Below are 12,711 nucleotides of genomic sequence, written 5' to 3'. Positions count from 1 at the left end.
GTATCGTATGTTCTGTTAATGTATCCTGGCTCTCCAGAATCTGCTCCTTGACCCCAAAGGGCAAGTCAGCTCTCCGCCTCCTCCTTGTGTCCGATGTTATTCGGGGATAGGGGTACAAACGACAAGGTGACTGACAGAAGACAGAAGATGGGACCCTCCAGGGCGGCTTAGAAGAGTGGAACTAGCGCAACCACTAACAGGTACCTGCCAATCGGCGGAAAATAAATACCCCCCTTCCCGTTTTACATTCAGCCTGTGCAGTGTGGTGTGTCCATTCACATTAATATCAACCATTATACAAGCGGACGTTTAAATATAATTTAGTCGGACATAATGGTAGTGTAGTAAATAATGAATATCATCTTAACTAAGTGTTTGAATGGAATATGTTGGAGTGCGCTAACCTGACACAGTAATGTGAATTGTTTTCTTTACATATATAAATCTACATATGTCCTTCAGATGTGTAAAAGTGCACAGATATAAGCATAGGCCCTCATACACTTCATACACGTCTGTATTATCACATCCATACCTCAATTTTTTATTTGCTATTTGCATATTTATAAATATTCATACTATCCATAAGATGAAATCGCGCACTTGTGCCTTATTAAAATGTTACAGCTATTGTGGCTGTGAAAGCTGCAGATACAGTTCATAAACCAGGCAACTTTATTTTTTTCCGCCGTGGTGTCTCTGCAATTTAAACTGGCAAGCAATTTATATTATTCAGATCACGCTTACAGCTGAAAGATGAGTTTCACTCAACATAACATCATATAGCAACATCAGCGATAACATGCTTCTTTTTAATACCACTACGACGTTCCAGGATACAACAATAGGATATTTTCACTTTCTCTGCGGTTTGCAATAAAAGTTTACAGTACAATTCACCGAGTGACGTGGCAGCTAATATTTAACCAATACGAGTATTCCTTTCAAATTGATACTGAATACTTGCGTTGAAATAACATTTTAATTACATTTTATGCCATGCAGTCTTAAGTATTTTATTGTGATTTTCTTGCACGTAAATCTCTCCTTAACAGCTCAAGTTAAACAGTAAATGTCTGCATTATACCAGATTGGCACTGTTTAGTTTTACTTTCTACAAGGTTACATTATTTAACCAAGAAACGTCTAGGATTCCCCTTATACCCAAGTACGTTTTATTTGAGTTAAAATTACTTAGATCTTTTTCTTTTTAATAATAATTTTACAACAATAAATGTGGTGCTTGGGGGCGGAAAAGTTTATATTGAACAATAGTTTTCATTTTCCACGAATACTTTAAGTTCATATGATACGGTGTAACATTATGTTTTATATTAAATATTAAAACGGAGCAAAGTTAGGCTTATGATATGCATATATATGTGCATACACGTATGAATGGAACTGTATTTAAACGCAATAACATAAATGTTCTTCGGCATAACTACGACGAATGCCGTTGTTCGATTCTTTGAAGTGGACATCTTTAATAGGGTCTTCAAGTTTTTTTATTTTACGTTGGCTGGACTGAAAAAAATATATAATCCACGCATATTCATAATGTGTATAGAAATGCATACATTCCTGTTTCAATGTATTGCGTTGGCTGTAATGTTGGGCATTATGTAATAACTGAAGCTGTTGTTGAAGGTCTTCAAACAAGCACGCATGAAATCCAAACACATTTTACTTCTTGGACAATATCAGCTGTTCCAGTCAAAACCCAGGAAAAAACCGATATCCAAAAATCCAATAATTCGCAACTCGATCATGGTGGTTTTAGAAACTATTCACACCGTGCAATTAAAATTTTAATTTGCTTTGAAAAAAAGTTTCACTGACGAATAAACTTTTTCTTAGTAAAGCAAACTTCGCGAAAACAGCATGTTTTAAACTTTGTTCTAATTCCTCGAACAACCGAATATTTTAGTTTTATTTTCTAAAAATAAGCAATAATCAAGTAATGTACAGTATATAATTAAATAGGAATGAGGAAATGAGGCACTTTCCCTCCTTACACAGAATGTGATCAGAGCCAAAGCTAGAGGGCGCTCATTTGAATTTTCTCGCGCGGGTATCTCAACATATGAATTCGTGCAAAAGATCCCCCATCTTTAAGCCAATATTCACATACCATGGGAGTTCAAAGGCTCAGATAATCTCCCTAGTTCTAAATTAGCACTAAGCTGCTTATTAGTTATATTTGGCAATTCCTCACAACATTTAAAGGGGTTGTGCTGAAGGAGCACAGGTTTCATATTTACCAATGCGTCACAGACTCGTTGCAAGTGCATCGAAGGAGCAATTCTGCAAATCTGACTAGATGCACGAAATATGACGAAACGCTTTATTTTATCGACCTCCAGGCTGTAGAGTCTGGGCCCAGCCAAAAACTGAAATACTTGGTTGTTATATAAAAACTGCTGGGAGCGAAATATAAACTTCAGGCAATTCCTTGAGTTTCCTGTTGTTTTCACTTTTGGTCACAGATATTGTAGAGAGCAGGCACTTTCCCTATCCAGACAACAAAGTAACAGACCGCCGCTACTCCACAGGTGTCAGGCTATACCTGACTCCTTAATGCAGCCTCATTGTGTTATGGTTCATTGCTACCTCATAAGTCTGTGGGTGCACATGCAGGCACACAGCTTGCAATAGCAGCTTTACTAAACTTGTATTTGTGTTACAAAGAAAGCTCAAACAGCTTTGGTTCTGTACTGTACAGCTGGGCATCCAATGTCTTCTGAAGTATTGTGATGCAACGTCACTGTAGATTTTTTAAAATGTTCAGAGGGTTAAAAAAATAAATCCACGTGCATACCCTGGTGTACATTTTCATGTTCGGGAAAGATTTTGGCTTGTGATAGCAGTTATATGTTCACTTTCCACCAACAAAAATAAAACATAATGGGATCATTTCAATATATATTTGGGACGATAGCTGTGTTTTGTACTTTATATCAAGAGAAGGCACTTCTGATGCGGGTGTGGGAGAAATTGTAGGTAAGCACCTCATTAAAAATACGATCGTGCAAATTTTCCTCTGGTTAGCTCAATTGTATTTTAAGCTGATGATAAACTTTCCATTTTTTGCACCAACATTTAAGACAGTCGGGTGAAGAAAATCAAAGGCAAGTTTTGTTCCTTACGTAGCTTTCACTCTAATTGTATTGAATTTTCTGAGGTTATAACGCGCCTTCCAGCAGCGGTTATTTTCTTGCTTTCAATGATTGTAGATTTGTATCGGGAAAATTAACTTTGGCATGCCTTCTTCTTGCTTTTTTATTTATTTTAGATCTCATTATTTCCTAAAACCGTGTTTTATTTCTGACACTGCATGAAATTCCACCAGAACTACTGGCTTTCAACACTATCGTTTAGGCCTCCTTTCTGAGCGCTGAATGGTTTTAAAATTTATAAAGTCCACGTCATTTATCACAGAGTATCCTAAATCGCACTATTTCAACATTTCAGTATATTTGGGCAATTATCTCGGCAAGTAATGTTTCACGCCACTGTGCATTTCCAATATCTTTGTCCTTCTTTCTGTCTAAAGGTGCCTTTCATTTCCCTCTATCACTATTGTTTTTGCTTTACTGAAGAAAGATCATGATAAGACAATTATAGCGAGGGTTTCCTCTATTTTCTGCCTGCAAGGGGGATGGATTAAAGTAGCTGTAATATTTCCTCTGTTATTTTTAGCGAAATGTTAAGTCTACTTTGCTTTTAGAGCTTGACTACATATAATTAACATAGCACACCGTCTTATGTTTACAATGTTCTAACACACCACGACTGGGAGGAAACAACTCCTCCAATATTGAGATCTAGTGCCTGGTGATTTGGATATCACACGATTATGGATAAAGGAACGGCTATCAGACAATATCAAAGAACAAATCGCTAACAAGAATCTTTCTGGAAAGGAGATTCGAGAAGTTTCTACTAAATGTTTTCTCGTTTTATTTTTGTTGGTGGAAAGTGAACATGTAACTGCCGAGGGGGGCAGCTCTCGACGATTGAAAGAACAATTTTCATTTATCCCAAAAGCGGTCTTTGCAAAAATCACGAAGGACTCATTAATTTTAGGCCTTACACGCATAATCATCTGGCTCCAGACATGGAGAATAGTACTGCAGCTTTCACCAACTGAACAAGAGCGTTACGAAAAGTTTAAAGGTTTGTGATTTTCTGTTTGAAAAATATTTCCAACAATCGCCGAGGTAGTTCGAGAAAAGTCTGTGGCCATCCTTTGCAAACCAAATGTAGCAAAAATACAGCGGAATATATAACAAAAGCCTGCATTTAATTCTACACCATTTTGTTTCAGGAATTAAAATATAATTAATAAATAATTTGCCTGCAGAATACATAAAGTGGAGTAATTTTGTACCTTTATGTAACACACGCACATAGCAGATGTATATTTTATGACACACGCATATATATGTTTTATATATATTATATATATATATTGTGAGACCTGGCATATATATATATATATATATGCCAGATCTCACAAAACAATGCCTAAAGCTTCAATTGTTGAAGTGTCATTCCTAATGCACGCTTTTACTGAAAATGTACAAAAATGAAAGAAACTGCGCCTCCAAAATCAGGACATTAATTAGTCAATTCAGCATCAAAAATCGATTGGCAGGTATTGTAATGTCGCTTCTATATTTTTTTTGCAATAGTGCCTAAAGGTGCTTCACGTTCAATCCTAAAATGTTTTTAGAGAAGTGATATTTTTCAGTTAAAAGTGATGCATTGTGCTTACGGGCTTCCCTGTAACTTCCTCATGCAGTGACTGTGTAGGCGATTGTTTAATTAAAAAGCCAATTGTGGTGCATTTTACGAGGTAATATTTGCTCGTCTTAAAGGATGCCAGATTTGTGTTGACGGTTTAAATGAGAGCCAAGGATCCCAGCTGATGTGTTTAATTACCACTGCTACCTTCTCGTTCACTTTCCTTGTGCTTGGTGGGTCCCTTAAACCAGAACTAGAATTCAGCAGGAAAAGAATAAGTACGATACCAAACTATTATTCAGAGTGTGCACCGAGCACAGTCTACATTTTATTTGAAGCTACATCATTCTGAACATAGTAAAATCTTTGGCATGTAGCGGCGATTCATTATGTAGTCTCTCTATATTTCTGAACAAGTTCAGAAAAGACCGGGTTCACATAAAATCTCTAGACCTGACTGACATTGACTAAAACAATTAGCGACAACATTGAAAACGAAATGATAAAATCTCCGTCAAGTAGGGATCGCTAGACATCGCCTTACCTGAAATTAAATATATACAACGTCATAATGTGTTTGGTTATATATAATTTTAAAATGCTTGAATTATACTTCAGTCCATATAGATACACGCAGATCGAATTTAAATAGCACCTGTCACAGTCCTTTATTTCAATAGAATAAAACGGAACAACTTCAGTCACTATCCTCCTTCTCGTCTTGAACTGTTGTGGTGGAATGATTGTAAAGTCCCTGGGCCATTAGATGAAGAGCCAAGCTGTTCTTCAAACCACTGGCTTTCTTGATCTTGGCCCTCTTGTTCTGGAACCAGATTTTGATCTGGGACTCGTTCAGACTGAGTTCTTGTGCTAAAGTTTGCCGCCGCTGCTCGGTGATATAGCGATTGGTCTGGAACTCAGCTTTGAGTCTCTGCAGCTGCTCGGCTGTGAACGCTGTCCGCGGCCGCTTGTCTTCCTTTTCACTCTTCTTCTTTTTCAGCTTTCTAGTGCGGGGACCTGTGGAAACCGCGAGAGAGACAGAGAGAAAAAACAAATGATCACGCTTTCATATTCTTCCCCTAAACTGAAAACGGTCAAATCTCTCAGAGGCCCATAAAGTTAAATATATATATAACAAAATGCACAGGCGTCCTTTAAACAGGCGGCCATATTTATAGAATTAAAATTAACAAAATGGCGCAAAGTACATTTCCCACAACAGAACAATGCTGCTACAGGGAAGGGACGTTTTATTTTATGTTTAATTCTGTTCTTCATACCATATTGCAGTGTGTTATTTTATCCTGCTGGAACTGAGTGCTCCATTTTTATTTTGTTAGGGTTTTCAGTGATTTAAAGCCCATTGACGTTAGAAACGTTTGCACATTTCTGTCTGGTTAGCTCGCCAGTGGTTACTGGATGCCAAACATAATGCAAACAAGGCGATAATATTGAACACGTTCTTCAGAAGGTCCGCGACAAACAATATATCACTATTCCTCAGAATTGAAAATGAAAAGATCAAATAACTGTAATCAGGAAGGGATTCCTTATTATCCTTACTTTAAATATTCGTGGAAAAAAGCCTCTGCCAATGGACAACCTGTCTCAATGTCCCCTCACCTACGTGGGTAAAATGCGCCGCCTTTTTAATGGCAACAAAATACAATTTGTCAATGGGGATAGGCTTGACATGGAACGTGAGGCAGTTCAATTCTAAACCGCTGGCGTTTCAATTTTCAATTGACGTTTTTGAATGTTTATTTGGCGTACTGGTTTCTGTTTACAATTGTAGCAGAAGTTTAGCATAAAACAATCGTGCAAATTTAGGCCTTCTGACTGTGGATTACCAAACTCGGCAAAGAATGGGAAAACGTGCAGCTAATGTAACATGCAGCGAGAAAAAAATCTCACTTTGTATTAATTGTGCAGGAAATAGCAGCGTGCTTGTGTAAAATGGGAGATGAGGTTGTTCGCGTGTGCGCGTTTCCGTAAAGTTCCAGATAAACCTCAGATTTCGGGGCTTACAGATTCTGATTTACAGCAAGTTTATCTTGGATAATCCTGTCACAGCAACTTGTGTATTACATAACCTTCTGAGGGTAACATGAGACTAATCAGCGAAGTGTGAGCAAGACAGAGGGGACAGAAAGCAACATGAACATCAATATATAAGCAGGTTATCAAGAACAGCAACCACCTAACGCTGTCCTGAATATTGTGAGTAGATTTAACAGAATAACTGGTAATCAAAACGCCCCTCCTCGCTATTATAACCTGTGGTGAAATAAACTTTCAAGAACTCAAAAAAAAAGAGAGAATCTGCATCTATTGAAAAACGCGCCCAAACTGTGCTTGGAAATGTTAATAAAACCATTTTACTACTTGATTGAAAAGCTAAAAAGTGACGTTTTGCTAAATGTTTAGCCTGACAGCTCAATCAATCAATCAACTAGTCAATCAAGCTGGCTTTTCTTAGTTTGAAGAGCCCAGTGCCATGAATAACTCGATCTACACGGCTTGGACGGAGACGTTTACAGGATCGTTTTCATTAGAGAAGGAATCTCTCCTGGTCCTCGGCATAACACAGCAGAGTGGGCGAGCCGGCCAGGCCAGGCCGCGGCACACACCAATGCTCACACTGTCCGATCAGATCTTTTGTAAACTTGTGCACGAAAGCAGACACCAAATACTTCCTCAAACGATGCTTTCCGATTCTTGGTGTCCCATAGGAATGTTATTTATGACTGGTTGTGTTATTTATATCCGGAAGTGCTCTTAGTGCTCTTCCTTGTTGCTCTTGAGTGTTACACCGAGCATGTGAAATTCGTCAGTCTGTTATTTAAAATGAAATTGTTTTTCTTTGTTTGCGAGAGACCCGTGTAGACCAATATTAGACATATATTAGTGAGTAAGAATTAATGAACTCAAGAATAATTTTGCATCATTACAAGAGGCAAGACAGAATGACATGTTCGACTGAAACTGGATGGATCCTAACACCACCAGAACAAGCATTAACTGACATAGGTTTTTGCTAACAACAGACGCCAGGAATGCATTGGTAAATATATTTCTAGCCTGGCTTATTGAATATAGTTAAGATTATCGTTCCAAATTTATTAAATTATAATGTACTTTTGATCGAACACTTATCAAGATACGGAACTGAATTAATTCTGTCTGCGTTACCAAACTGTCTGCTCACACATTTGTACAAGTCGAGGTCATAATAATCCTGTATTTTGCAAAAATGCTCACAATTTTCTAGACCTCCACACTTTAGTTTTAGAATGAACAATACAGCGAAGCTGCAGCTGGACGTACAGTCTGGTATACCTTCAATCCCTGGCTTCGAGGCCTGGAATGCTTTGATCAACATAAGGGCCCAAAACTTCAAGTCTTGCTTCGTGTCGCTGTTTCACCGTTGTGTTTGCCAACTGTTTAAACCGTATAACTTCAATACTAGTGATCTGAAACATCTAAAACTTTATTTTTTTTTGACACAATCTTCTCTATTCATTTTACGGTCGTGACTATCGGTGCCTTTTCGATGCCACATTTCAGTTAGAAAAAAATAAACGAAAAGCGGTACGGATATCGCTCTCAGAAGCAGTTGCCGGTTTGAAAATAGCTACACGCGTTGCCTTCAGTTTCTAAGGACTTTTTGTTTTGTTTTGTAAAATAAAGTAGCCATTCGTCTTTTTATAGATTTACAATTTTACCGCTTTGAACAAAAAAAGGAGTCAATTAGTTGGATTTTTGATGTTCACGTGTACTATTTTCTTGCTCGTGTTATAAGAACCGTGAAATTTCTTACCAGAAGAGGGTCTGTCTGAATATCTAGTGCAATAAACCCAGGCAGGCCACATTAGTGTCCCTGATGATACTGATTTGATTCCATCACTGTTAGATAGAGGTTCTGCATTGGCGCCCACAAGCATAAGCGCCGAGCCAGTGTTTTCTGCATACTTTGCCGAATTAGTTCCATTGCCTTCGTTTTGCTTTGGTTGGGGCTGTTTGGACGTCTGAGAGGAGCTGTCAGTACAGTCTAAATTCGGGCTCAGACTCGAGGCGTTCAACGGCCTTGTGAGCGGATTGACGTTTTCTCTGCCGGACGTCTGCGCCCGATCTCTGTCCTTCTTGCACCCAAAGTCCGGCCTCAGGATATTATCTATAAAAAAGTTCGTGTTTCTGTGCGGCTGCTGTGCCGCTGGATGGGGCTGTATTTGGGGGGACTGAAAAGGTGGAGAGAGAGAAACGCTTTCCGCCTCGCTCGATTCTCGACTTTCCACGCGATTGTTCTGATCTTTTTGCTCTTCCATATTTCGGGGGAACTGTCAATTTCGCCGACTTTCCCACTTGAGAGGCGACGTGTTCAAAACGAGGGAAGCCGAGCACCTTCACACGGTCACTTTCGACAAGCTTTTCCAGCTCACTTTTCAACGACAGTTATCCTATGTGCTTGGCATGGTGGGTGTCTCGGTGATTTCTACCTCCACTTTACATACTTACTGTGCCATGCAATGCTGGCACTGCATTGATCTTTGTTTGGAGTCCGTGCCGATTCTCTGACAGTGCGGGGCTTTGCAAAATCCTAAATCGCAGCGGCTCCCAGGCACTTTTTCAGCGACCGGAAGCACGTGAATGGCAGGCACGTGCGATCCACCAATCAGCGAGCGCAGCGTCAGGCCCCCGGGGTGATCTCCTAGTGACAGCGCTGACGCTGACCAATCCCAGCCGCCGCTTAGGCAAATAAATAAAACCCAGATGAAATGTAATGAGGGATTCACCGCGGTGTCTGCAGATCTTTCCAATAAGCAAACCTGAAAAGGGCCACGAAAATGAACACCCAGATTTTAGATTTAGCCAGAGCCCAAACTTTTGTGAAACCCCCTCCCCCCCCCCTCCCCCCACCCCCAATGACTGCATTTTAAAACAAAGTTAATTCCGAAACATTTAAAACGAGCTAGCTGGTTTCGCGGGTTTCACTAACTGGGATATAGTTAATACATTAACACAACAGAAGCAGAATTCTTTATTGTTTAAAAAAAAGTGAGTACAAAATTACTGTGAGATTCATCGTGAAAGTACTGTCAGTTGTGTACATGAATTCATAGTTTAATGAGATTAAAACGCACATTGTGATGCAGTGACAGTTGTATTTTGCAACTGTACTTTGCATGTGTATTTATCTATGTATATACTTCTGTCGATATAGTCGTGTAACTCCAGGCACAAAGAATTGCATTTTGCTTTTATTGTTGATGAAACTTTGCATCTTATTTCCATGTATTCGCTCCTTAAAGGTACAGGATTGTTAATGCGCACTGCTTGTATTAGCAGCTGCAGACAAATAGGGCTTCGTCAAGTTTTGGATGAAGATGAGCTATGAACCCAAAACATGGTGTGTTCCTGCAAAACTGTGTCACTGAATCGTGAGAACTAATACATTTCAGATAATGTGTGTTTCACTTACAACGTATGACGCTTTATATACCGAGACAAAATGAATAAACTCACACGAGATACTAATGATACAAAACAATGTAGACCATCTGTTAAAAAAAAAGGTTACATTAGTTTTACCGAGGGAGGCCGAGGCAGAACTCTAGAATTAATTAATATTTCCAAAGTTGCAGTTAATTATCTGATAAAGTTCTGCAGGTTTTCAGGCAAGAATATAAATATTGGTAGTGGGTACTTTCTCCATTTTCTGATAGCAATATCAATATCTTACATTGTCTTTACGTATAGCTTTCATTTAATTTAAACCGGTACAAATCTTCAGTTTAATTTTCAAAAAGTAAGCAAGACTCCCCGATAGGCAATGATCCTTCACAAAGAATAAACACATTACCATATTTGTTTTGGGTCGACGAAATACCTGTACCTAAACAGCGATCCAATCGCTGTCCCCAGTGTCATTACAACAAGGAATGTAATCTCGGTGGCAGAGTATTGTCAGGCATTTTAAAAGCTGTAAAAAAAAAATCTGAGAATGTTGCAAATAAAAATTTCAGTTTTGCTATTGAGCATACAAGAAATAATCTGCGATTAACGTTACGCGCATTTTGATGAAATTAAGACTGATAATATTGTGTGAATGGTCGTCTGTAAACCCAATTCCAGTAAAGCAGCAGTTATCAAAAGAAGTACCCCTGCGAATTTATTCTTGTTATAAGTTATATTTCCATTCATTAAAAATATGTGGTGGAAAATTCCAATAATCTTTTTTTTGGCAAAAAAAAGAGGCTAAATCGTTTGTGCATTGTTTCTCTGTTATTTGGTTTCAATGATAATTAAAGTATATCATGCTGCAAATGCCCTTCCTCCGTTTGATTAAAGCTCTCTGTGTTAGTTACAAAACCCATGAAGTTTTAAGAAACATTCCAGAAAGCCCATCATTCTAAACTAAAAGGATAACTTGAAAAAAGGTGTAACGGCTAAATATTCCTTTCTGCCGTTTGAAAGTTTCTTTTTTTTAAAAAAGTTAAAATACAAAACAAACACTGAAATCGTGCACCATTCTTTAAGAAGTGGGAAATAACGAAACTGTTGTTTCGGGGAAGACGAACAGTAAACAACAATTAAACATGGTGCTCTTTTAACAAAAAAACCAAGCTTCCTTTAGAACCAAAGGTTTATTTATATTTAAGTTAGCAAAATTGAAATCTTTATCCCAAAAGCGAGCCTGGGTACTTAATTAAATTCTAATTACGACACTATCAATATCCCATTTAGCCACGTAGCCATTGTTGGATTCAGTCCTTTTCATGCAGTAAATGGAGTATCGGTGGCTTATCTCGACTGCAAGAGACGCCTTGAGAAGCGCTGCAAAAGATAATTTATAGGTTTTAATTACTCTTCATTCCGCCTGATCAGCTTGGCGTTCATCACATGTGAGTGAATAAAATCTGGTCAAAAGCACTGTCAGTATTCCCTGGCAAGACGCTTAATCAAAGTAAGCAGGGCGATATTACACGCTGAGAGATCCTAAACGTAATTTAGAAGCTGCTGATAAAGCTGGTTGAATAATGCTCCAGCCTTTTGAGACACCATTTACAGAAATGACTTTATTGACGGCTTAACGTCGGTAATTCATTTTACCTTTCATGTATTGGAGCTTTGATTTGTTACAGTAATGGGATGATAAATGCACTGGTGGCGTATAGCTTTTATTATTGAATATGATACACACACCCATTGCAAATCCTGGATATACATCCTCGAGCTAAGGAAGAAACAAAACGAGCTGAAGCAATTTATACAGAGTGGCGCCTCAGAAGGAAAACCTCCAGTTTTGTATCATAACATAAAGCCTCAGAGATTGGTCAGGTGATTTACTCTTAAATGCGAAAAATACTAAATGTAAATTATCGCTTCCAAGTGGTGTGTTCATCTGTCCGCATGATAAAGTGGAACATACTTTATAATAAAAACTAGGTTATGCAAGGCACGTAAAGTAAATCACTGTTAAAGGCAGTAATCCTAAAATAGGGCAAACATTTTTATTATTTTTAATTTGATTTCTCACCAGTGTTCCCTTCTTATTAAACAGTCTGTTGTGACACTGAAATATACAACTTCTATGTCCAACATATCTAAAGGTCGTGATCAAATCACTTTCGGCTACTCCTTGAAGGACGTAAATGAGTTGTTCCCATACAATGGATTTCATCGCTCCTACAGCGAATCGGTGACCAGGGGTTTTGTCTGAATTGAATGCGAATAGATTTCTTCCACAAATGCACCATTCTAATTAGGAGCTGTAAGGTCAAGCTGTACACATTCTATGTCCCTAACGCTAGACATCGGAAATGTGTGGGGCAGCAAGTCATTACCTGCCGATCCTTTCATTGTAGTAATTCAGCACTGATCAAATGATTTAGTACCAATTTGTAAAGGAACCTCAGAGACCCCAATAGTTTAAGAAAGTATAATAACTCGTCCATGCAATCA

At 38.4% G+C, this 12,711-nt stretch overlaps 1 protein-coding gene across 1 annotated transcript; it reads right to left on the bottom strand.

Moving 5' to 3' along the window:
* Positions 1 to 5,048: 5,048 nt before the first annotated feature.
* Positions 5,049 to 9,193, bottom strand: en1a (engrailed homeobox 1a). The gene is made up of 2 exons (XM_078551381.1): positions 8,570 to 9,193; positions 5,049 to 5,766 (listed from the first exon to the last, which is right to left on the bottom strand). The coding sequence occupies exons 1-2, from the start codon at positions 9,072 to 9,074 to the stop codon at positions 5,447 to 5,449; spliced, it is 825 nt and encodes a 274-aa protein (XP_078407507.1). The 5' UTR covers positions 9,075 to 9,193; the 3' UTR covers positions 5,049 to 5,446.
* Between the last annotated feature and the right edge of the window lie 3,518 nt (positions 9,194 to 12,711).

Source organism: Cetorhinus maximus, chromosome 11 (assembly GCF_964194155.1).
Source record: "Cetorhinus maximus chromosome 11, sCetMax3.hap1.1, whole genome shotgun sequence".
Classification (NCBI taxonomy): Eukaryota; Metazoa; Chordata; class Chondrichthyes; order Lamniformes; family Cetorhinidae; genus Cetorhinus; species Cetorhinus maximus.
The sequence above is the reverse complement of the archived record's forward strand: the minus strand, read 5'-3'. Positions and strand labels throughout refer to the sequence as shown.

Bases quoted from the DNA above. Each gene is read 5' to 3' on its own strand.
- en1a (XM_078551381.1), bottom strand. From the start codon at position 9,074: ATGGAAGAGCAAAAAGATCAGAACAATCGCGTGGAAAGTCGAGAATCG. The intron at 5,767-8,569 runs GTAAGAAATTTC...CGGTTTCCACAG, and splicing joins TTCAGACAGACCCTCTTCTG to GTCCCCGCACTAGAAAGCTG.